The sequence below is a fragment of the Pseudonaja textilis genome, chromosome 2, assembly GCF_049901715.1.
Source record: "Pseudonaja textilis isolate UNSWEBS1 chromosome 2, rPseTex1.2, whole genome shotgun sequence".
Classification (NCBI taxonomy): domain Eukaryota; kingdom Metazoa; phylum Chordata; class Lepidosauria; order Squamata; family Elapidae; genus Pseudonaja; species Pseudonaja textilis.
This window is the reverse complement of record NC_141991.1, coordinates 161,343,386-161,369,486: the sequence shown is the minus strand read 5'-3', so window position 1 is coordinate 161,369,486 and position 26,101 is coordinate 161,343,386. Positions and strand designations below refer to the sequence as shown.

At 42.6% G+C, this 26,101-nt stretch overlaps 2 protein-coding genes across 4 annotated transcripts in view; one reads left to right on the top strand and one right to left on the bottom strand.

Moving 5' to 3' along the window:
• VAMP1 (vesicle associated membrane protein 1) overlaps window positions 1–26,101 on the bottom strand; it is a 62,751-nt gene that overhangs the window by 15,207 nt on the left and 21,443 nt on the right. The window lies entirely within an intron of this gene.
• SCNN1A (sodium channel epithelial 1 subunit alpha) overlaps window positions 9,673–26,101 on the top strand; it is a 29,184-nt gene continuing 12,755 nt past the window's right edge. The window contains exons 1-5 of one of the 3 annotated variants that reach the window (XM_087923035.1): window positions 14,021–14,344; window positions 14,723–14,825; window positions 18,541–18,944; window positions 20,829–21,066; window positions 23,153–23,340. In XM_087923035.1, the coding sequence (XP_087779161.1) occupies window positions 14,823–14,825; window positions 18,541–18,944; window positions 20,829–21,066; window positions 23,153–23,340 (833 nt within the window). In that variant the 5' untranslated portion in view covers window positions 14,021–14,344; window positions 14,723–14,822. Of the gene's footprint in view, window positions 9,761–14,020; window positions 14,345–14,722; window positions 14,826–18,540; window positions 18,945–20,828; window positions 21,067–23,152; window positions 23,341–26,101 lie in introns of those variants that run through there. The other 2 variants (XM_087923036.1, XM_026713341.2) reach the window with 2 other exon arrangements.

Genomic DNA, 26,101 nt, shown 5'->3' with positions numbered 1-26,101 from the left:
TGACTGAAATTGGAGAATGTTTTATTAATGGTATCTGTTGTGGAGCGATGGTAAGAAAGAGGCATGAGACCAGAGCGTACAACTAACAGGCTTTATTGCAATGAATAAAGGGTTGTCGCGTCTGCTAGCTAACTCGCAGACCAGCGGGCGACAACGGGCTGGCTCTGCCCGACAGCCGGCTTATATAGCCGGCTGTCAAACGGAGCCAACCAATGGGAGCTGCTGGTGCTCCCGCTGAAACAGCGGACCTGGTTGGGAACTCCAACCAGTTCCACAGACATAACACCCCTTTCCCCCAGCTGGGAACATGCATAGTCTTGTAGATATGTGGGTTGTCTTCGCTGGCGACCAGAGCGTCGCAAGTCGGGTGAGCTGCCGGCCGGTGTCAAGTCCTGGCTCTCGGGACGTGCCCCAGCGGTCGTTGGTGCGTGGGCTTGCCCTGGTGTGGTGTCCGGCGGTGCTGGCAAAACCTCCTGCTCTGCTTGATCCGACCGAGTCTCGAGGTCCTGCTGGTCAGCTGGGTCGCTCGGTGGCTGGATCGGTGACTCCGGTTGTAGACTCGGGTTCTCCATCCAGCCCTCTCGCTCGTCAGGGAAAACCAGGTTCCGCAGGGGATCTGCATCAGGCATGGGTGAGGCGCCGTTGGCGCTGGCAGGTTGGCACGGGTTGGTATCTGTCGCGCCCGTCCGTCGCCTTCTGAGTTGATCCACGTGTCTCCGCCACAAACGTCCATCCTCCAGGAGGACCTGGTAGGATCTGGGGCCGGTGACTGACACGATTTGTCCCGGCACCCACAACGGGTCCCCGCGTAGTTCCTGGCGTATACCAGGTCTTGTGGGCGAAGTCTCTGACCAGACTATCGGACCCTAGAGGGTGTCTGGGCAATAGTGGGGGTGTAGCCTGTCTAGGGTGGTTCTAAGCCGTCTCCCATCAAAAGTTCAGCAGGAGATTTGTTGGTGGTAGTGCAGGGTGTTGTGTGCTGGCTGAGTAGGAAGCGAGACAGCTTAGAGTGCCAATCCTCCTGGCCAAACCTGGCGAGTGCCTCCTTGGTTGACCTAACTGCTCTCTCTGCCATCCCGTTGCTAGCGGGATGGAATGGTGCTGTAAGGACGTGCCTGATGCCCAAGTTGGCAGTGTACATGCCGAATTCACATGATGTGAACTGTGGGCCATTGTCTGAAACCAGGGTGTCTGGAAGCCCGTGGGTGACAAATAAAGCGAGTTAGGGCTTTCACTATTGCCTGGGTGGTGGTTGTGGGAAGTAAGGCTACATCAATCCACTTGGAGTATGAATCCACGACCACCAAGAAGGTCCTGCCGTGCACAGGCCCAGCCAGGTCAACGTGCAGGCGGGACCAGGGGGCGTTAGTACTCTCCCATCGGGTGGGCGTGGCAGCTAGAGGGGCGGCCCTGGTTTGTTGGCAAGGTTGGCAAGAGCTTACCCAGTTGGCGATTTGAGCGTCCATACCGGGCCACCAGACGTAGCTGCGGGCCAGGGCCTTCATTCTTATGATGCCCGGATGTCCCTCGTGCAGCACTTCCAGGATGGGTACTCGCAGGGATGCAGGGATGACCACTCTTGTTCCCCACAGTAGGCAACCTTGTAATTTTGACAGCTCCTGCTGGCGGGTTTTAAAGGGGACAAAATCAGTTGTACATTGAGTTCCGGCCACCCCTTCCCACCCAGTCCAGAACCTGGGCGATGATTTTGTCCTTTTTCGAGTGCGCCGCGATGTCCTCGGCTGTCACTGGAAGCTTGAGTTCGTTGACCTCAAAAATGGCATGAATGGGCGCTGGGTCTTCGACTGGGACTGGCAGGGGGCAGCGACTAAGGGCATCGGCGTGGCTCAGGGTCTTGCCAGGACGATGCACTAACTTGAATGAGTAGGCGGCCAGAAACAAAGTCCATCTGGTCATTCTGGGTGAAAGTACCTGCGGAGTTTGCTTATCTCCAGACAGAAGTCCTAAAAGAGGTTTGTGATCAGTCACTAACTCAAAGTGGTGGCCAAACAAGAACTCGTGGAATTTCTTAACTGCAGCCACTGCGGCCAGGGCCTCTTTATTGATCTGGCTATAGTTCCTCTCGGTAGGAGAAAGAGTCCTGGAAAAAAAAGCAATTGGTGCCTCGGAACCGTTGGGGAGTCTGTGGCTCAGGACAGCCCCAATGCCAAAAGGGGATGCATCAGCGGCCAGGACCAGGGGAAGACGTTGATCGAATTGAACTAGGACCGCTTCTGATGTGAGTAAGGATTTGATTGATTTGAAGGCATGGGCTTCCTTGGGTCCCCAGTGCCAGGGTGAGTCTTTATCTAGTAGCCTATGTAATGGTTCAGCGACAGATTCCTTGTGTGGGAGGAATGAGGCGTAAAAATTCAAGAGTCCCAGGAAAGCTTGTAGTTCAGTCTTGTTGGTAGGTGTGGGTGCCTCATGGATGGCCTTCACCTTGGATTCAATGGGGTGGATGCCAGGCGTCTATTCTATAACCCAGAAAGTCCACCTGCCTAGTGGCGATGGCACACTTCTCCCTCTTAAGTTTTAGGCCATGCTGCCTGAACCTCTCTAGCACTGTCCTGACTCTCTGAATGAGCTGGGGCCTGTTTGTGGCTGAGACTAAGATGTCATCGAGTAGGGAACCACTCCTGGGAGACCCTGGAGAATCCTCTCCATGAGTGACTGGAAAATGCCTGGGGCTACGCTGACCCCGAATTGGAGCGCTTACATTTGAATGCCCCCTGTGCGTGACTATTGTTTGTAACTCTGCTGTCTGCTCATCGACAGGGAACTGTTGGTATGCCTGGGACATGTCTAACTTAGCGAAAATGGTGCCGGGTTCGAAAGTGTGTAACAGATGCTGAATAACGGGCACAGGGTAAGCGCTGACCTGCAGATAGCGGTTGAGCGTGGTTTTGTAATCTGCGCAGATTCTCAAACTGCCATCTTTCTTGAGTGGGGTGACTATGGGGTCTCCCATTTAGCGAAATCAGTGGGTTCTAGCACCCCTTGCTTAAGTAGTTTGTCTAGTTCTGCGTCCAATTTCGGACGGATGGCAAAGGCACCCTCCGGGGTTTTAAACGAAGAGGGATTGCCTGGGGTCTACTGAAAATGATATGGGGTGCCTGAATAGCAACCCAGCTCATTGCTAAATACGTCGGAAAAATCTGAAAATAGTGTATCTACATCAGAAGTTGAGACAGCATGGATCCCGGTTACACTAAGGCCGAGAGAAGGAAACCAATCAAGTCCCAATAGACTAGGAGGGTACCATTAACAACCACTAGGGGCAGATGGCCTTTAAAGGTTCGGAATTGAACAAGGAACTTGCCTTTCCCGAGGACAGGAATGTTCTTGCCCTGGTAGTCTCGTAGCGTCAGGTGGCATCTTTGTAGCTGTTTCCTTGACAGCCTGGGCTGGATCCTCTTCAGGGTATCCCAGGAGATGATCGAGAGCGCGGATCCCGTGTCCACCTCCATCCTGCAGGGTTTACCTTCTAGGAAAACAGAAATTTTAATTTTATCAGGGGTTAGGGAAGTATGGTTAGCGTGGTAGCAGGTATGGCAGTCTACCACTTGCCTTTGGGAGTTAGAAGGTGGTGGAGGTCTTTGAGGTAAGGATCGCCCTGCTTGGCAGACTCTAGCGATGTGACCCTTCTTTTGGCAGTTCAGGCAGATGGCGTTTCTGAACCTGCAGGATGCCCTAGGGTGGGAGCCTCCACAGGTTAGGCACATGGGAGGTTGTTTGGGGTGAAGTTGCTTCTCTGCCCCACTCCTACCTGTGAAGGCTTCTGATGATTTAGGCGGTTAATGTCAGACGTGTCTGTGGGGTCATCTTGCTGATTACCTCTTCGGAATGGACAGTGTGCGTGCTGGGTTTAGATTGATTTCCCTGAATTTCAGCTGCTGACTGGGCCGAGAGCTCAGTAGCCAGGGCTTCCTCCATGGCTAAGGCTAGAGTCAAGTCTTTTTCGCCAGTAAACGCCTTTGGAGTCTCAGATCTCTTACCCCACAGGCGATCTGATCCAGCAGCATGTCCTCCAAATATTCTTTGAATCCGCACTGCAAAGCGGCTGTTCTCAGGGCGGCCATGTATTCGTTGATCGACTCCCCTCTGCTTGCTTCCTGACTCTGAAGGCATACCTCCTGGCTATTTGGGACGGTTTGGGCGAATAGTGATTTGAAAGTATTTCCTGTAGCTCGTCCCATGGGACGCTTCTGATGGCGCGGGCGCGACTAATGCTGTGGCCGTGTCGAAGGCGGTGGCTCCGCAGTAACTCAGGAAATAGGACTTCTTCCTATGCTCCATGGCGTCGGCTAGACCGATGGCGTCAAGAAAATGGCTGAATCGATTTTTGTAGGAGTCCCATGTTTCCTCGTTTGGTTTGAATGGAGGAATGCTGTATTCGAGCTCATCGCGGAAAGGAAACTGGTTCGTCTGCTTCAAATCGCTATTTGAATTTGCGCTCTTAAAAGAACGCGGCTGGGTTGTCTCTCTGGGCTGCTTAGCTCTTTTTGAAAATTGCGCTCTTGGTGAGCGTGGGCGGCCTCGGCTGCTGTGCCTGTGGCTCGTTTCAGCGAATCAGCTCAAACAGTATCAGTTTGAATTTCGCGCTCTTTGCGGCGCGGGGCGCTGCGCTACAGCGCCTTTGGTTTCTCTCTCTGTGGCTTACAGCTCTCTGAAATAACGCGTCTGGTTAGCCTTCGACCATCCCATCCTCGTCGCCAGTGTTGTGGAGCGATGGTAAGGAAGAGGCATGAGACCAGAGCGTACAACTAACAGAGCTTAATTGCAATGAATAAAGGGTTGTCGCGTCTGCTAGCTAACTCACAGACCAGCGGGCGACAACGGGCTGGCTCTGCCCGACAGCCGGCTTATATAGCCGGCTGTCAAACGGAGCCAACCAATGGGAGCTGCTGGTGCTCCCGCTCAAATAGCGGACCTGGTTGGGAACTCCAACCAGTTCCACAGACATAACAGTATCAGAGATCCAGGAGAATGAATAGGGGTGTTCTCGTCCCATTAATTTCCCACTTTAACTTATCAATTAAAACAATGAAGACAGTTTATTTAAAAATCCAGCTCACAAGCTGGGTTGGAGTGGTTCTTAAAAAGTAAGCTCACTAGAGTCAACTAATTCCCATTATTCCAGGTTCTTGTTTACATTGGTATATGGTTGACTGGATTCTGATTTTTTTCAAAAACATAGAATTTCTATCTGGGTTTTTCAGAAGTACTTTCAATATGTATGCATATTGGGACAACTCTATCATAACGAGAATTCACCATTTCTGATAATAGTACTCTTAGCTTAATCCAGGAATGTTACACAAAACTTTATGGAGAAAGGATAGGCCTCCAGACAGTCTGCTCATATTCTCAGATTGGAAAACACGGCCATTAACAAGACTAGACATTGCAGTAGTTCAATACATCTCTGGTTTGGATAAAACTGTGGCATCTATAAACAGATACTGATAATTTGTGTTGTAGAATGTAACACAAATTGAAAAAGGGCTTGGTCTCCTCCGGGGTGGACTGTCAGTGAGAAGAGTAGCTGATATGAAAGGAGTGGCAGTAGTTTATCTGAGTATGTTCACCTAGCAGCTGTGAAATTTATACTACATGACAGCACCTGATTTCCAGTGTGCATCTTAATCTTTATATCATTTTCTAGTTAATTTTTTAGTTAAACGCAATAATTGCAGTTTGTGCAGTAAAGTTAAGGATCAATTTAACCACCGGAAATCAGTCAACTTTAAAGGGACTGCTCTAAAGTATTGCAGCAAAATTAACTAGTCATAGGACACATTTATTACAGCATAACCTGTAGAGCAATAGAACCTACCTAATCTAAATGGACAAATAAGCAGCAGCAAGATCAATCCTCAGTGATTTTCACTATATGGGGCAGGGTTCTTTACACTTTCATAGGCCAGCAAAACATATTTTTTATTTATGCTTTTAGGCTTCCTTCCTTCCTTCCTTCCTTCCTTCCTTCCTTCCTTCCTTCCTTCCTTCCTTTTGGGTAGCTCTGAAAGGAAATGTTGCAACTGTCCAACTGCAATTAAATAGTATACAGAGGAATGCAATGATGCCACACAGTGGGAAAGAGCTCTCCCAGGACAGCAAATACAGCAAGTCTAAACCACAGTCAGTGTAAGCAATGAGCTGCAATGTTAAAGTGATTGGGATATTGGGATATTGAGCAAAAGCATGGGCAAACCACCTTTAGATCCTAAGTCAGCAGTGAGTTTCATATATGCACAGGTGCCAAAAAATGGGCTGAAGAAGGCATGAGACCGTCCCCTGTATTTCGGCAGCTGATCAGCACTGAAATCTGAATAGAGTTGGCAATTGTAATCAAAGCCGCTTTTCAGCGTGGAGAGGATTGTCTTACGAGGGTTTCCCGTCATGCAGATGAACTTAACTAAAATGCTGGACATCTGCCTAGAATCAAAACTGGAAGTCAAGTGCACCTCTACAGCAGGGTTTTCAAACCTTGGCAACTTTAAGATGAGTGGACTTCAAACTCCAGAATTCTGGGAGTTGAAGTCCAGGAATCATAAAATCGCCAAGATTGGGAAACCCTGCTGTAAAGAGACATTAGAAATGGAGCTTGGGTGCATGCTCTGACTTGTACATACTGTTAGCACTTATAAATCCAAGCAAGTGGGGCTAATGGAAGCATAGCTATCCCTCATATGTACATTGTAATGTAAGCTTGTGCGTTTTTCTCTTAATTCCTTGAAGGAAGAATAGGTAGAAATTATCACAAGCAAATGGCATCATTACAATTTATACTCCTTTCCTGGGTTTGCCATAGCACTGGGATGCACATTTTGGAGCATTCCCACATGACCTCACCACTTGGTGTCAATTGTTGTGCCCCTGTTGTGTGATCCTTCAGAGAGACCTGAGCCTTCCAGGCCATGAAATTTCCACAATCGTTATGTGTTGGCAGAATCTGCATATGCTTATTCCTTGTTCTTGGGCCACTTTTTTTCTTGGAACTGAATCACTTCTTTGCTCGTTTTGAAGTGGAGACATCAGAGATAGCCAAAATACAGCCACCAGCCAATTGTAGCCCCCACCTCTTTGTGGAGGAACAGGAGGTGAGGAGCATTAAGAGGGAAGTGGACCCTAGAAAGGCTGCTGGTCCTGACGGTATCTCTGGCGGAGTGCTTAAAGACTGTGCTGCTCAGTTGGCTGGAGTCTTTACCAGGATCTTCAATCAGTCTTTATCCCAGTCCACTGTTCCATCTTGTTTGAAGGCTTTTGCCATTGTTCGCTGCCAAAGAAGTTCCCTATCAATAATCTCAATGATTACAGACCAGTGGCACTCACTCCTATCATCATGAAGTGCTTTGAGAAATTGGTCTGCTGGCACATCATTTCTGGTCTTCCACATACATTTGATAAACACCAGTTTGCATGCAGAAGAAATAGATCTACAGAGGATGCTATAGCCATCGCTCTTCACACTGCTCTGACTCATCTAGAACAGCGGGGGGATGCTTTTTGTAGATTTTAGTTCTGCATTTAACACAATTCTTCCACATAAACTAGTGTCTAAACTTCTGGACCTTGGACTTTCTTATTCAATCTGCCTTTGGATTATGGATTTCCTGTCTGGCCTCTCACAGAAGGTCAGATTAGGTAATCATACCTCTTCAGCCCTTATTCTTAACACTGGTACACCACAGGGTTGTGTGTTGAGTCCCTTACTCTATACTCTCTATGTTCATGACTGCATTCCCACTCATGCTAGTAATACTATTACTAAATTTTCAGATGATACAGCAGTGGTGGGACTCATCTCCGGGGTGGGGATGAGTCTGCCTAGAGAGATGAGGTGGATCAGTTGCTTTCATGGTGTGGAGACAATAACTTGGTCCTCAACACTAATAAGACCAAGGAGCTTATAGTGGACTATAGAAGGAACAGATCAGACATCCACCCCTTGCTTATCAATGGAGACCGAGTGGAGCAAGTGGCCAGTTTAAAGTTTCTGGGTGACCCCACCCTGACCTGGGGTGCTCACATTGCAGCACTGGTCAAAAGGGCCCAGCAGAGATTATACTACCTGAGACACTCAGAAAACAACAACTGAATGAAAAACTGTTGGTGACCTTCTACTGCTGCACCATTGAGAGCATTTTAACTTACTGCACCTCCGTATGGTTTGCCAATTGCACAGTGGCAGATAGGAAAGCACGCCAGTGGGTTAACGTCATTGCCCAGAAGATCATTGGTTGCCCTCTCCCCTCCTTGAAAGAGCTTTATAGCTCCCGCTGCCTTAAGAAAGCTCAAAACATTCTCAAAGATGCATCTCATCCTGGGAACCCTTTTTTTTAACTATTACCATCTGGCAGCCGGTACAGAATAATAAAAACAAGGACAAATAGGCTGAAAAACAGCTTCTATCCCAGGACAGCAGCTCTGTTGAATTCTATTGTGTAGTGCAATATTAATGCAATATCAGGGGTTTTCAATTCAATGTGTGGAGTATGAAGGATGTTTTATGTTTATTTTCAGTCATAATGTACACTGAAGATGGTATTTAATTTCCTTGTATGAGGTGCAATGATAAAAAAGTAAACTAAACTTTTGTAGCATATTCTCTCTGATCACCTGCACATTGGCAGGGCTTGTCCAAGAGCTCCAGGTTCGTTTTCTTAACATTTTGAGTGTTTCTGAATACTTGGACAACTGGATACAGAAATGGCTGAATGAATAGATATTTGGGAAAGGGAAGAAAATTCATAAGTTGTTCTCAAAGTCCTGTTTTCCCCCACAAACACTTGGAAGCAGGAGGCCAAATGAAACTGCATCTGCAAGAAAAAATCCTCTCTGTCACCTTTGTGCACAGAGTGAAGCCTCTTTCCGACACATTAGAAGCTGTTGGTCAAAAAAAGTAGGAGCAGCTGATCAGATTCACTGCAGAGAAGGGCCATGGTTCACAATGGGGTGAAACAGTCCATATCACAATGTTGTGACAACACGGACAGTTTAGACTTCCTACCAAATCCAAAGTGCAAAGAAGGTGGGGGGGAACTGATTCCTGAGAATTGCGTGGACACATCCATGTACTTTTCTGGCTACTTTGGACAACAATGGTTTGCCACTGCCTCATTCTGGGGTGGTTATTTAACTTCCCAGTTTTCTCTCCAATCATGCCTGCCTGATCCTATTTAGCTTTCCATCCCAGGCAAAGCCAGCCAGATCCTGTATATCCTGAGTGATCCCCTCAAGGAGGAAGCATACTTTCAAAAAGAGGGACAAAGAAAGATTGAATCTGTACATGATCTGCTGCATATGCTAATATATTGCTGCCCTTAGTCAACATTGAGAAATGCAATATAGATAGAAATATAATCACTTTCACTATAATGAAAAAGCATATGGTTATCTGCAAGATGTGCCTCCTCGTGTAGGTCTCCAACAGCTCACTTTTTATGGGTGACATCAAACAATGAAGCCCTCTCCCCTGTTTCAAGAAGGGACCATCGTCTGCATTCTAACTCTGAAGGGGGGCACAGGCAGAGGTGGTATTCAGCAGGTTCTGACCAGTTCTGGAGTACCGGTAGCGGAATTTTTGAGTAGTTCGGAGAACCGGCAAACACCACCTCTGACAACTATAAAACGTGTATACAAAATGTCTCTGACTGGCCCTGCCCCCATCCATTCTCTGCCTCCCATTGAGTCCAAGCTGATTAGCTAGGTCTCCTTTTGTTGCCCTGCACAGGAGAACGGAGCTGGAAAGCAGGTTAGTGGGATGGGGAGGGAATGGGGATTTGCAGTAACCTTCCCCCAGGAGTGGGTTGGGAATGCATATTTTGTAGTTTCCTTCCCATGGAGTGGGGTGGGAATGGAGATTTTATAGTATCCTTCCCCTGCTATGCCCACCAAGCCACGCCCACAGAACCGATAGTAAAAAAAATTGAATCCCACCACTGGGCACAGGCACTAGGAAGTGGGTAACTCCTAAGCATGGACAGTAGGAAAAAAAAAATCAGGCAATTGCCTGAAGTTTCCCCCTCTCTAAGGATTTGCTTCCAGTGGTCTTCCTCCTTCTCTCTCTCTTCCTTCCCCTCCTTCCCTTTCCTTCTCCCTCTCTCTCCCTTCCTTCGACCTTTCCTACCTTTCTACCTTCCCTCCCTCCCTCCCTTACTCTGCAGCAACAGCGGTTGTTTACCTGCTAGTCCCCCACCCCTGCCCTCACCCCTGCCTCCCTTTCTAGGAACATTGTGTTCTTTACTGCAGCTTGTAGTTATACCCTGGAGCAGAAAGTGTATTTCTTCCCATCCTCCTCTTTACAAGTGGCAGAAAAGGGCCAGGAGATTGTAATCACACCAGGCAAGACTGTTAAGCAAGATATAAGACAAAACGGTCAACAGTTAAGATCACCACCGTTCATTTACTGACCTAGCAGCAAATAAAATAGCCAGGGAAAATCTCACCTGTCATGGAACTGTTAGAGGTACAGAAATTCTACCGCTGCTATCAGTTGTGGTCAGATCTGTTTGTCCTGCCCAGGCTGATTCATGGGAATACATTTGAACATTTCATTGTTCGGTAATTTCGCAAGGACTCAATAGGACTTGGGGGGGCAGTTTATTCTGCCAAGGAGGTCTGAGCTTCTCTTTTCCCCATTCACCTAGGTCATAAGTTTGCATTTAAAACACAAGACCTGGTTTTTAAAGAAAGTCCAGGACCAAAAAAACCAAAAAATTCCTGAGACCTCAAGGCACATTTTATTTATTGTTTCATTCTGCTCCACTGCCTTTTTAAAATGGCAAGGAGTACTTCAATACTGTGAATAAAATAGATGATCAGTAAAATTTATTGCACAAATTCCTCAGTTTTAATGAAAATAAGAAGAAAAACCCAGTAGAACTGGACCTGCAAGGAAAGTGAGAGCAAAGCAATCTGAGTAACCGAGTCCAATAAAAAAGTGAAATAAATAAGAATCTACCACAGTCAATCCACAACTGCGAAGAACAATATGAACTAACAATGGGTTTTTAGTATTTGTTAAAATAATAAAGGAATTTTGTTACATATAATTGGAATATAGTTCTCATGGTCTTTGGGTTTTTTTGTCAGTGCTATGCAAACTGTTCATGACACCAGAGTTAAGAAAAGATCCAGAGAGTGCAATATGGGATTAAGCAGTGTCTCAGTCATCATGAAGTCATCATGATGTCATAATGAAGATGTGACTTCATCTAAATTGCATGGTGATTCAATGCATGTGATGTAATCATAGCTTGTACTGAACAGCTATGGGAAAGCAACTTTTTGACTTTTTACTTTGGTCTCTGCTGAAAGAAAAAAAAAGTCAGCAGCAGTCATGCTGCAACTTGGATTATTGAAATGAGAAGGATCATAAACAGTTACAGAGTCTACTTTGGGGCAAGGCAGACATTTTAAAAACAGTATATCCAAGGCTGATTTTCCCCATCTCACTTTTTGGCTTCTGTTACCATATGAAGGATATATATCCACAAATGAAGATATTACACGGCTTTTTCTTTGTCTAAAATACATATATTAATTTGTGGCTTTTGTTTGGGGTAAATCATCTGAATCACACTATAGCACACAGCACTCAAAGCTGCTGCCCATTATAATTTTACTAGGGAAAAGTCAAGCCCCACCCACTTTCCATATACAGATACTGCCTGGCTGGCCCATATTATTTCAAGGTTCCCAGCTCTTTGATATCCATCACCCGAGGCAGCTGTTTCCTGCCCAGCAGTAGAGCATATTCTCTGCCCAATTCCAGAAACATCCAGTTCACCACATTGAAAGATCTACCTCCTCAGTTTCATTATAGGTGTGAGGTCTGAAAATGGTCTGGGATTGGTTTTATATGGGCAAAGAAGACCAGCTGGTCATGATCTAACAAAGGCAGTATATAATATAGAGGACATAAAAATAGGATTCATTTCCTTTCCAAGAAACTAATTTGAGAAAGCATCTCAGACAAGCCACTCCTCTATACACACAAAGAGTGGCAGGAGCACTTGTAGAATTGCAAGACTCAGTTACTATAGCTGTTTCACTAAAAGTAGTTTTAGATCTATATGGCAATGGTTTCTTAGTCTAGTCTATCTTACAGGACTGACATTTATAGTATAAGGCAGGGTTGTCAAACTTGATTTCATTGAGGGCCGCATCAGAGTTGTGTTTGATCTCAAGGGGGCAGTGTGGGTGTGGCCAGGGTATGCATGGCCAGCTCAACGTCACTGGTGCTCTTCTGATCTCTTCAGTTTATGTTCCTTACCTACCTGCTGACAAGGGCCATTTTTTGGGGGGGGGGGGGGGGGGGGGGGGGGGGGGGGGGGGGGGGGGGGGGGGGGGGGAAGCAGAGGCCACACCAACCTGAGGCCACTTTTCTGGGCCTTGATTTGGCACCCCCATGCATAGAAGTCCTCGATGTATGTGCGGGTATGTTTTTACTCATATGCTTCTTTTCAAGTAGTCCTTGACTTAGGACCATTTAATGACAATTTGAAGTTATTATGACCTCAGAACAAATTGCTTAAGACTTATCCTCAAAGGTCCGACCATATGTACTACCGTATGGTCATGTGATCACAATTTGAGTGCTTGTCAAACAGCCTGAATTTATGATGGTTGCAGTGTCTTGCATTCACATGATTGTGACTTGTGACCTTCCCAGTCAGCTTCCAAGCAAAGCCCATTGGAAAAATTGAATTTGCTTGATGACTGTGGTGTTTTGCTTAATGATAATGGTAAAATAGTAATCAAATCAGGTCCAGTCATGTGATAATTTGCTTAATGATCCATTGTGTATCAATCAAATTTGATCTTATGGTTGTGGCTGCCATCTTGACTTTTTTGACCTTACAATGGATGCCTCTGCCAGTCTGTATATATGAGACAAGTATGTGTCTGCATATGTCAAAATTTAACTGTCAACCAATAAATTTACCTAATCATATCGACAATTATTTAAAATAATTATAAACAATGATTAAATTGATTAAATTTGCCAATTCATGCAGTAGTCATGTGGCCATACCTCTTTTTGCTGTGCAACCTCCAAAATTCCTTGAAAAGCTATTTTGACTAACAAAAATTGTGCACCCATGGCTAGAATCCAATCCATAATTATTCAAATCCAGAGGGAGGGAAGAAGGCAGATTAGGATTAATCCAGTTTAGAAATCCAGAATTTCACTCAATTATATATATATCAAATGGAGGGGGAAAAAACTCGAGTGTGACTAAAAGTTTGGAGTGTTGTGCATGGGAAGAATATATAATGTATGTCCTTGTGTACCTCATTCTGTCTGCTGTTTGATCTTTTTTTGCGCTCTTATTTTTGGTGTGGTTGTAATGAAGAAGGTTGTAATGAAGAAGTATATAACAAGCAACTTCCATGAGATTTTTTCAAAAAAGATAACTCCAAGGCAGGGTCAGGAAGCATCTGTAACTGCCAGAGTAATAAATTACTCTTTTATGAGTCAGTTTGGTGTTGAGTGGCCCTGAAACTGAATAAAATAAATAAATAATGTGGATTAAACCCAAAAGAAAACATGGCATTAGCCACATAAACACAACATAGTAAAATTCTCTTTCCACCCTTTCACGGGTAGAAATGCACCCCATCAATGTTTGGCCATTCTCCTGTATTTTATGCATTGTCCATCTTGCACCTCCCATTCATTTAGTCAGCACCCTCTATTTTCTTGCCTGGTTATGAAAGAAAAATCCTTTCACAGATTTATTTCACAGCCAGTTGCTGCCCCTAAACTCATAGAAGATAAGATACATCAGTGACCATAAGCTGGAGCTAAAGATGAGGCAGGTTTGATGCACATTTAGAAGCCTGTGAATCCAAGTACTGTTTAAAATTAGGGACTGTAGTTTAGTAACTCATAGATCTTCAGATTTAAGCAGAATGTGTTGTAGAGCAATTATCTCCTTGGTACTTTCTCTTGGTTTTACCAATTGTTACTTATCCTCATCTACTAATCAGTGAATTGAGACACTGCTGCTGCTTGCCACAGCAGCACAAAAAACTTTTCTTTCATCCCAGCCCCTTGTATGGGCGGAGAGAGCCTGGGAGGGCGAGAGCAGGACAAGTTGCAAGATTGATCTGGAAAGGAACCAGTTTAATCCCAACTATCAGGAAAAGGCAGCTGCCAGCAAACCAAGACCAGACTTCTCTGATCCGAGTGGAGAAGGAGGAGGAGGAGGAGGAGGAGGAGGAGGAGATCACCTCTCTCTTCTGGAGGAGAGACATCTCCCCTCCCCTAGATGCCCTTCACTGGAGAAGCCACCAAGACATGAGCATCATCACAAGAAAAAGGCACGAGGTTGGTCTCCGTTTACTGTAGTCCTGCAGGTACAGAGAGCACAGGGGGAGAGAGAGAGGAAAAATCTTTGGGAGGAGATCAAGGACAAGTGAGATGCACGCGAGGAGGAGGAGAGAAGGATGCCAATGATTTTCTAGTAGACTATTAAATTGTACCATCGTTTCAAAATCTATGTAGCTGAACAGGATTTCTAGGCAAATAGAGACAGAGAGAGACACAGAGAGAGAGAGAGAGAGCGTCACAACAGGTAGATCGATCAGATAGGGATTTTTGCCTTGGATCCAGACTTTAAAGGCATCCCAGAGTCAACTTTGTAAGCTCATCCTTGATGGAATGAGCCCATTGTTCCATCTTGTGAAGGAAATATTTTCTCTTTAGGGATCCTGTGCCGTGATGCTGAAGTAGCGAACTGCCAGTAGCCACCCTCTACCACCCTCTCTCGTTTCCAGAGCAAACCTTTCCTCGCTTCCATGCAATTATGGTATGTAGCACTTTCAAGAACAGAATGTCTCTTTATTCCCTCCTGCCGCTGCCACCGCCGCCACGATTCTTGTATCGCATTGTTTGTCCAGCCGCTCCTTTTGTAGCTTACCTTGTGCCTTGTATCTCCTGAGATTTAATTACTGGGTTTAAAAAAAAAGATCAGTGCTTTTTCACATGCCACGATGATGAACTGTCAACAGTCAATGCAATGATTTTTTTAAAAAAACATGGAAAAGTCATAGCAGGCTGGTTTTGATTTATTCTTAGAACAAGATAGAGATGAGACTCCAAGTGGGTGCATTAAAACTTCAATGATAGTAATAAGCGTCTTTTGAGAAGCTGATCCACAAAGGAGAGTTGGAGTGGGTAAACTTTCCTTTGCTTGATGCCCCAGTGCTTCCCACTTGTTTTGTCTTCTGCCGGGAATTCTCTCTTTTGGCTTGCATGAAAATCAAAGATGCTGCGTTTGTGTATATATCTGGGGAAGAGGTCCTAAGTGCAGCATCCAGAGAGCTGGGAGTTAAGAGGTGATGTGCCCTCTTAACATTGTCTTCTTTTCTGGACTGGGGGCCAAATGGCAGACAAAGGAGTGTTAAATGCCAGAACCCAGCCAATGGATGGGCGATGGAGAGAGAGGGAGAAAGAGAGGAAGGGAGGGAGAGAGAAGGGGGAGGGAGGGAGAGGGAGAGAAAGTGAGGGAGGGAGAGAGAGAGAGAAACATGAGGCAGGGAGCTAATAATACAGATTCATAATAAAAGTGGTGCATTGCAGAAGAACATTTTTGTCACAGCCCATTGACCAATTCTAGTGGATTAACTTTTTTCTGGAAATAGACAATAGGAGTGTCCCTTCTTTGCTAGCACTGGGCTTAAGTTAACTTTCAGCACAATAGCAAGTTTTTTAAATTACGCTTTTAAATTTTGGCAGGTGTTTTAGGGAAAACCCTCCTGTGGGTTTCTTCCTGTTAAACAAATGGACTCAGAGGAATAAAAAACCCATTTTCATTTCTGGAAATTCTGCTGTAAACTTCCACAGGTGTCAAAAGGTCATCATCAATACTATTCTACTACTGTGCTAGTATTCTACAATACTATCGTGTTAATAGCTACCTAGTAAATGGTTAATACTATCAATCCTATAGTACTGTTCAATGCTATATGAAGCTTTTTGGCTGAGATGGTCTGTAACTTTAAGAGATACATATTTTACCTCAGAACTTGGGAACAGCTATCTTTATCCTAGATATTTGGAGGCTATGTTTAGTTGGGAAGAAGACACAGACAGACAGACAGACAGCACTGATACTATATAGAATTTGCTTGCCTAGAGTGATATGTTTCAATCAGTTTAAAAGCCCTAATTCTGTGTCTATCCTAGCTTCTGGTGGAGTGTCTTTTTGCCATTTCAGTTCACTAGAAAGCTTGTCTATTTTCTCTCTCTACATCAGGAGCTTGCAATTCTGATGAACGCTTTTAAGCTCCAGCTTGAATACCGCACCATTCTTTTCATGGCAATTCACTTGAAGACAATCCAGAACCTTCAAGTCATGATGCAACTATTTGTTCTCCACACTGTTCAAGCTGTGATCCTGCTGGGACAAAGTGCTCACAAGTGTTTAATCAGCATGGACAATGATTGGAATGGAATGCCTGGCCTTTGCCAGAAGACAGTTTATTTCCCTACAGCAATATGTAACTTCCTTAGGCAGAGTTTTGTAACTGGGCAGTGATTGGGAACAGAGTACATAGAATTGCATGCATCCCAGGCTGTCATAGTGACATGCAAAAACTAGTCATTGGCTTGAGGGTGGCTATGTTGATTCCCCATCCCATCCCCTGCCATACCTTGTAAACAAAAATGGCAGGGAAATATCAATTTGCATTTGATGTAAAACTGCACCTTCAACCTGGGTATGAACATTATGTTAAGGGATGAAAAGTGGTGCTTATTTGCTCCTCCTTATTTTTTTCACAGCCTGCCTCAACTTTCATTTCAGCTCTTCTACTTATATGACTTTAAGTAGGACTAGAAATTGAATAATATATTTGACCATTATGTACCTGAAATGCCCACCTAGCAAAAATCTTGTGACAATGCCCTATATTTCAGGTTTATATCTGGCACTCTATTGATTTAGCATGTTATCAATGTCAGAGGAGAGAGAGAGAGACAAAAAAAGAAAGAGATTCAGCCCTAATGTCAGTATATTTTTAGCCAGACGGTACATCCCCAGCTTCAGACTTATTACACGTTTTATAAACTGCTTTTTAGATAAGGAACTTCACAAAGCAGTTTATAGTAATAATAGAACACAAATTGCAATAGCCAATGCAGAGATTAAATCAAAGGTTTAGTCTAAAGAATGATAAATACTTTTAAGTCTATGTAAAGAAATAACAAAGCTGGCAAGTTTTTATTTCTGATCCTCGTTTTCTTTACGAGACAACCATAAACAGATTTTAAGATTAAATGAACCAGCAATGTCTATTTTCTCACTTAATACCTATAATCCCAGATCTACACTGTTAACATATTTAATAAATAACCAAGTGCAATTTTCTGTAAATATATGGTAAGGAAGGACCATCACACCGCAAGGACAACTGGCTTTTCACTTTTCTGAGTGAATGTATTGTTTGTTATGAGCAGATGCTATGTCTTTTCTCTGAGGCCTTTATTTTGGAATTTTTTGATTGATTGACAATGGCATTTGCTGCTTGGCTGTTGCATCAGGTTTTTATTGATTATTCCATCACTTATTGATGTACGTACTACAGGACTTTGCATAAAGAGTGACAAAAGCAAAACCCAAGGCTCAAGGAGCTAAACTTTAATAAGAAAAGAGAGAAAAACAAACAGAGAAGAGGGCATAGGAGAGGACCACTCTTCTACTCACATGATTCATTCATTCATCCATTCATTTATACTGTACAATTTATCATCTCAGCAGAGTCCAGATAGTTGACAAATAATGATGAGCAGGCTCTGGTGCAAAAGACTTCAGGGAAAAAAAGAATTTTTGGCATGTCTTCCCCAGTTTGAGTCCATTTTTGGTGGATATTAATTCATATTCTGTCCTGCTGTTACTTTAAGCACTGAACAGAAGGAACAAAGTCTGCACAAAGATTCATATTTAACAATATGCAACCCATGCAGTTATTTACAGTATGGTTTGTTGGTTTATTGCACAAACTCACAAATTAGACTAATGGAAAAAACCATTAAAGTTAATCAGAGCTCATCTTGTGTTAAGCACCGAACAAAATAAATTTATTTGTACATGATAATACAAATAAAGTACATGAACTTGTTATACGTAATATCCAGCATTAATGTTAAATGACCACAAAAATCCATATTTTAGTTCAAAGATGTATGTTATAATAGACAAGCTAATGTTTAAAGTAATACTTTAATATTTTGCATAATTTTATAGATTCTGAAAAATTACATGTGATGCCTGCCAATATTATAATGATACATGGAAGAGGATTCTGGTTGCAATGTTACCTGGAAACCTAGTTGCATTGAATTTATTTGGATTTATCTTCAAGGAAGCATGCATAGTGTATGGCTGTACTCCATTCAATTACACCAAGACACAACGTCTCATTCAAAATGCCAAGTCTTTTTATCTGATATCAGGACTTTCATATATGAATGGTAAAATCAGAAGCAAAAAATTCATAGTACTGTTGAATATTTCTTTTCAGCTTTCAACTATGAAGGTTGAAAATCAGTCAGAAGGCAAGAAGGTGGAGCAGCCCAGACTGGAGGCAAAGCAACAGAATGTGAAGGTGGAAACTGAGATGGATGAAGAGAAGAAGGAAGAAAGTGAAGGCCTCATTGAATTCTTCAGTTCCTACCAGGATCTTTTCCAATTCTTTTGCAACAATACAACCATCCATGGTGCCATCCGGCTGGTTTGCTCTAAGAAGAATAAGATGAAGACTGCGTTTTGGACAGTTCTTTTTTTCCTGACTTTTGGCCTCTTGTATTGGCAGTTTGGAATCATTTATAAAGATTATTTCAGCTTTCCAGTCAACTTGAATTTGAACCTGAACTCGGATAGGCTTACCTTTCCTGCTGTCACATTATGTACTCTCAATCCTTATAGGTAAGACCGGTGGTCTTTCAGGTCTGTATGTTGTGATCTCCTGGCATGGATATTTGGGGAACTGTGACCCATTAGGGCATTTGATTTATAAAAGAGAAGCTATTGACTGTTAAAGTACACAGTTACCCTTCCCCTCAAAGCTTCAATACAGGGCTCAGAACTCAATAAGGGAGGTTGTAGCAATCAACTGCACCCAAGACAAACTTCTTTCCCTGGCCTCCTTGAACTTGTACCACACTGTGACACCCCCCTCCCCGCAAATCTTGCATATGATCTGCCCTAGGTCTCCCCCACCTCCCTAAGCCCTCCAGGGACTCCATCCTGCTTAACACCTTTATGTCTGGAATTACAACAACTGGACAGCTAGGATTGCCATGACTAAGAGATGCAGTCATGTGATCTCACATGTTATGACTGCATTACTTAACAACATCGTAAGTTGTGCACTACCTGTGTCTGTAGCATTGTAGATTTTAGTGGTGTAGAACTAAAGGATTATTTAGTAGTCTTCCTATAACAGTTTTTACATTGTTTTCACAAGGCACTGTTACTTGCTACAAAATTTCTCTGAGTAATCATTAGTGCCCAAGCAAAGCTTCAGGATTTTCAGGAGAAATTTAAATTTTAAATGAAATTGCCCTGAATATTTCTGCAGATGTTCAGATTATAGAGGTTGAATTCCTGAATTCTTCTTCAAAGGTGCGACTTATCTAGAGACATGGCTGCTACTGCAAAGTATCTTCCCAGTAATGCCAAGTATGGCATAACCATGCCCTAATAATCTTTTTTATATTTATATTCCCTGATATTCCCTTTATTTTATCCCCAGTCCATGAAAGAGACAGGCGGCAGCTTAAACTGCCCTTAGCTGCACTGGTGGCAGTAATTTGCTCCACATCCTTCCTCAAGGTGTGTGAAAACCATTAGGCTTTCTCAAAGTCATGTGATTCAGAATGACTGGGACCTGGACATCACTGAGATGGATAAGGACAACGGATGTCATGCTATCATATTTTCTTCCAACACAAGAATGAATGAATAGTATTATTACAGGGGAGACATGCTCCAAGAGTCAAGAATTCCAGAACTGATTTTAATTATGTGGTGCTTGGGCTAGAAAGCATAACAAAAATGACAAAGACTAGGTAATTATTAGGATTTAATTTAAAATTTAATTTAATTAAAGGAATTGTAAGAAAGAGAAAGATTGATTATTTTAAAAATTATTCATAATGGTAATTGATTTTTAACAAAATACTATAATGGTTGATGAGAATGGATAAAAACAGAATAATCTCAAAAATAGATGCACTTTCCTCTCTGTTCAGTACTGTAAAATAAATTATAACTGTTAGAATAGGGATTAATTTAAGCTTAAAATTATTTATTAATCAATGATTAAAGATACGTTGATGGGAATGCAACCACCAAGCCAAGGATTAGAAGAGTGGGGTGAGGTGATCAAGACTGCATGGGCACACATTGTTATTGTAGTTGTGTTTTGATTACCACAATTGCTTTTCCACCGGCCCTGCCCATTTCTGGGAGTGTAAGCCTTAACGTGTTACAGAAAGCTAAAAGTGATCCTGGACCTGAAATACCATAGTTAGATCTTCCCTGTTCTAGAAATGATACCTTCAGTCCAACAATCTTGGTAAGAATCCCAGCACAGCTGGATCCTAATTCATCTTCTGTTCACCTCTGATATACTGTATTGTTAAAAGAAAGCAAATTTCAGCCTTCCAGAGCTTGTGCCTTTGGATATGTTGAATTTTGGTAATATTTACAGAGATTTCTGGAGCTTATAGTCTCACACATCTGAAGACCAGCAACTTATTACCAATTGGACACTGTATCTCTGAAGCCAATTCTTCCATCTTTTAGGTACAGCGCTTTTCGGAAAGACATGGAAGAATTGGATCAAATGACCCGACAGACTCTTCTGGAAATGTACAAATACAATATGTCTTTGGAGCATAAATCCTCTCAGAAACGCATCTCTAGGAGCCTATACAATCACATCCAGCGCTATCCATTGCATCGACGTAAGCGTGATATACGAGCCATAGAGGACAAAAACCGTCAAATGGGCAAAAGGAATTCAAGCATTGGTTTCACCCTGGTAAGCATGACTTTAGATTCTTCTTGAACAGCTGTGCCAAGACCCCTCAATCTCCTTCATGACCAAATTCCTGAATCTGAAAAGTGTCCATAAATCAAAATCATGAATATGTTATCCTCCCATTATCTATCATGTGTGTGTGTATGTGTGTGTGTGTGTGTGTGTGTAGGAGAGAGAGGGGGGGAAACAAATGAGAACTAAGTATGTTTATCCTAATGTAGAAAAGGCTTAAGGGGGACATGATAGCAGTTTTCCAATACTTGAGGGGCTGTCTTAAATTCACTGGAGCTGTTCAGGTATTGGGGATAGGGAAAATACAACATCAACTCCTCATAATTTTTAAGGCAAAATAGCTAATACAGTCACAAAAATCTTGCTTTGGTGGTAGGGGAGAGAGAGAAGAGAGGGGAAGAGCAGCACATGATTAAGTAAAAAATTCTCACTGGATTGTTCATTTATTTACAAGTATTTTTATGCCACTCACAGAATAACAAAATTCATATTAATAATGTTGCCTCAACTAAATCCAAATTAAAACATCATCTTCATAAAGCCACAATATATACAGTAGCGCCATCCCAGATATCTATTTATCACGTCCTCTGCTCATGAATGAACACTTAAACCAACAGGTTTTCTAAATTCTAATAATGAGGGTGCTTCTTTATTTCTAAGGAGTAGCTGATTGCTCAAGATTTGTGTAGAGAATGTTGTCTCCAAGTTCACTCCTGCCTCATCCTGCAGCGGGGCAGAAACTCTTAGCAAATATGCTCTGTTGGCATGCCTCAGAGAAGCAGATATTTCCTGGAGCAAGCAACCTCATAGATACCCAGTTGGGATTTTGAGGATTCGAATTGTGAAGTGAATCTGAAAGCAAACCGGCAGCCAATGCAGTTCCTGCAGTCTAGCAGCCATGCAGAAGTGGTGTTCCTGGTGCTCTCTGAGCTTCATGGTTTGCTTGCAGATATTTCATGGCCCAATAATGGAAAATCATCATGTATGCAAATGTACCAAGCCATGGCCATCAGGATAGGAGCTGCTGCATCCCTGTACTAGCTGTAGTTCTTAATGGTCTTTGAGGGAGTCCCATATAGAACAAGTTATGGTGTCGGTTCCATTCCCAGAGGGCAGTCATTGAACTAAATAAGGCAGTCTTATCACATGTGATTAAGTTATTTGAGGGCAGTTCTATTGATTATTGAATCCAGTATATACCTGTCAGCCCTGGATCTATCTTGATTCAGATTAGGGCTGCCACAGAGAGGATGAGCAACTGTGGGAATCAGACAATAGCGAGGAGGGAGGATAGCCACAACAACATTCTTTCAAAAGAGCTCAAGGCCGAGTTGCTGGAGTTTGGAGGGGTGTGTGACAGGACTTGGCGGGAGTTCAGAATTGAGGTAGATTGGAGAATGAGACTAAAGAATCATCAATAGGGGCTGGGTGTGAGTTTTAGTGTAGAAGGGGGAAAACATGGGAATCCAGATTCGGGTTTTCCCCGGATGTGCCAATATGACTTCTCTAATAAATTCTTACTTGGACGGACTTTGTCTCTGAGTGCTGGATTTGGGATGGAGAGTTTCTTTGTAATGCTGACAACAGCATCATCACCATCATTCTTATATTACTGACATATAAGTAACAGCAACAATACAGAATATAATTTTTAAAAGACTACATGTTATTATTTTAAAAAATTAAAAGGAAGAAAAATATGTTTTATAAAAGATCCACATCATATTCTTGTATATCACTATGGGATTGATTCAGTTCTTAAGGTTGTCATTAAATCTAGACAAAATAGTAAAAAATTACTTCACCTTCTGATTTTTGAGAACATAAATAGTTTCAGAAATAGAGATTTGCTGAGTTCATTACACTGAGAGTTTTGTTGATTTGTGGATAAAAACATCATACGGACATACTGTACATCTGATTCTATAGATGGAGAAGAGGTTTTCATAGGGCCATATGGACCATCATAGGACCTTGTCCACTGATTCCTCTATAATTGGGAATGTTTTCCTATCTTGCTGAGTTCATTCTTATTCCAGAATGGATTTAATGGGATTGGTTTCTTTTTCAGTGTAACGAAGATAAGTCCGATTGTTTCCAGCAAATGTATTCTTCTGGTGTGGATGCTATACGGGAGTGGTACAGTTTTCATTACATCAACATTTTGGCAAAGTTCCCTGACACTAAGGCCCTAGAAGAATCCAACTTCACAAGTTTCATCTATGCCTGCCGATTCAACCAAGTGACATGTAACAAAGCGTGAGTTCCAACATTGTTGCTCCATAGATCAACTTAAGTCCCTACCATTCCGGTCTTAGTTCTCACCATTTCCTTTTACTTAAACTATCAACAACCCACCTTTTTATTATCAATAATTTGATTATTGGTATTGACTGATTCATACTACCATTTCAATTTATTTCAAAAAAACAAAGTGGTAGGTCTGGGTCATGAGCTTAATGGAAGGAAGTTCTGACATAACCTACGTACTGTATGTTTTTAATCACCATTTCAGTTCAACTACAAAGAGGTAGTTGGATTATAGTCTGCAGTTTAGTCTGCAGTCAAGTAAGAGATCTACCACTTCATCTGTGAAACTAAGTTTCTAAAAGAAAACTCTAAATTTCCCAAAGAAGGGAAAGTTTTCATGATACCCCAAAACTCATCTAATAGCTTTTCTTATGAGCAGGAATGGAAAACTGATCAGTAGATCTGAACACCTTTTTGGCCTCCTTCTCTGGCTGATCCCCAGAGGAATGTGACACGGCTTGGAGGACACACTAAACAAATCATGCCCTGAGCTATTTGTGGTTAGATTACTACTATTATTGATGGGAGTAGCCAGCAGATGTAGTCTATACCAACACTTCACTCATTCATCACAAAGCCTGAATTTCAATTGCTTTAGTGGTGAGTACAATGAATCTTTACACAGTCTTATGGGGCAGGATGTATGTAGAGTTCCGGAATACACAGTTCATTTCAGGCCTTCCACTGAACACATAGATATCTGAGTTTGGGCTTGGAAGTATAATTTTACTTCTTATTAATGTCTCAAATCATCATGCATATAACAGTATCCAATAAAGGTAAAGCTAGATGATCCTCAGAATAACATGTAAGAAAAAGGAATTGAATATCACTCAGTTTCCTTTGGAGCAGCTTATAAGCCTTGCAAAATAAATAAAAACTTTACTTATAATATGCTTCTTATTGGGGTAAGGAGCCATCAAAGATGCTTTAAATGTTTAAATCTGTGCTCATACCTGAGTGGTTTTCAACATGCAGGAAGGTAGTTATGGGACATTTTTCCCATGGTGCCAGATCCTAAGCTAAGAAGAGTTGCACTTGTAGGTTGAAATGTGCCCCCAAATTTTTAGCCCTTTTCACAAGCTAGGTTCTCAATCTCCAGTCTGTTAAGCATCTTATGTATTTTGTTCTAATATCATATCTACTGCCCTGACAACACAGGGAGCTCCAATGGACTTACTTCACTAAACATAAAAATATATAAAAATAGCTTCCAAGACATGCTGACGTGTACCTATTGAAGTTGTGTAGTCAATACATTATTTGAGCATAAATTTATTTATGATCCCATGCAGTTACCCAATAGATCAGATTATGTAATGATATCATATACCCACAGCAGAATAGAAATGTCATATTTGTGACATCCCTTTGAATAAAGTGTCATTTTACTTAGTTTCAAAGATTATTTTAAAGAACTACAAAAAGGGTGGAACAGATTTTAGAAGGGGAGGATAAGACATTTTATCATAATATTTGACCCATTTTCATTGCACTACCCATTTTTCCCCTTAGCATTTCCTATTCCAGGAAGGTTTTTAAAAAGGAGTCCCTGCAAATTTTATTCCACTAGTTGTTGCCAACTACAGGAGGCAGTGCTCATCTCCATTTCAAGGGCCACTGAGCCAGCACTGTTCAAGGACATTTCCACAGTCATGTAGCCAGCATGGCATCAGGAAGCACTGTTATCTTCCCACTGAAGTGGTACCTATTTATCTACTCACATTTGCATGCTTTCAAACTGCTATGTTGGCAGGAGCTGGAACAAGGAGAAAGTTCATCCTGTCACATGATGCTGGGTCTTGAACCTGGGCAGCCAGCTTTCCAGCCAACAAGCTCAGCATCTTAAGTGCTGAGTTACTATACCACCCCCATTCCAGGGAGGGGGATTGTTTTAAAAGTAATAGCTTAGAACATGGAGATTAGCATTAACAATCTGGATAAATGTTTTAGATTTGTTTCTCATCAATAACTGTCCAACAACTAGTTTCACTTTTTTATTTGCCTTTCTTTTGAAAATGCTTCTGCTTGTCTACCACTTTATATCTCTGGCTCTCTCTTTCTGTGGAGATATAGAGAGACAGGGTGGTGTGCATAAGCGTGCACAAGTTTATGTATATCATAATCAAGACCTAGAGCAACTGAGGCATGGAAAAAGATAGGATACAGATGAAATAAGAAAAATAGTTAAGATCATAAGGTTTGTGAAGCTACTAACTCTGATGAGAGTCATCCCTACAAAGGGAAGACTGAAGTAGGCAAGATTTGAAGAAGAATGGCTTCAAAAATACCTTGGAGGAATTTTTTTGGAGAGAATGGTAAAGGAGTCACAACATGTGACTCATCAAAGCCGACACAGTCCACTAGCCATGCTATTCAAGACTGATGCCAAGGGCTTATTAACCACACCCTGTCCTTTTCTCTGACTTTTCAGTGTCAAGAGAACAGCAAAACCAGGAAGTCTATTAAATCCTTAGTGGGTTCCATTTGCCATGGTGATGAAATAATGACTACGTGTTCACACTTAAAACTGGAATTAGCCACATTGGTTGGGTCTTTTGTTGGGAACAATATGGCCTTTTTTTCAGTGCAGTTGAACCTTGGCTCATTTGGAGCCAGCTGGCACCTGGACAAGCCACCATGAGTTGCAGCAGTTGTTTGCGGACTTTGTTAGTCAACCTTTCTCTGGTATTTCTTCACAATTTGTGTA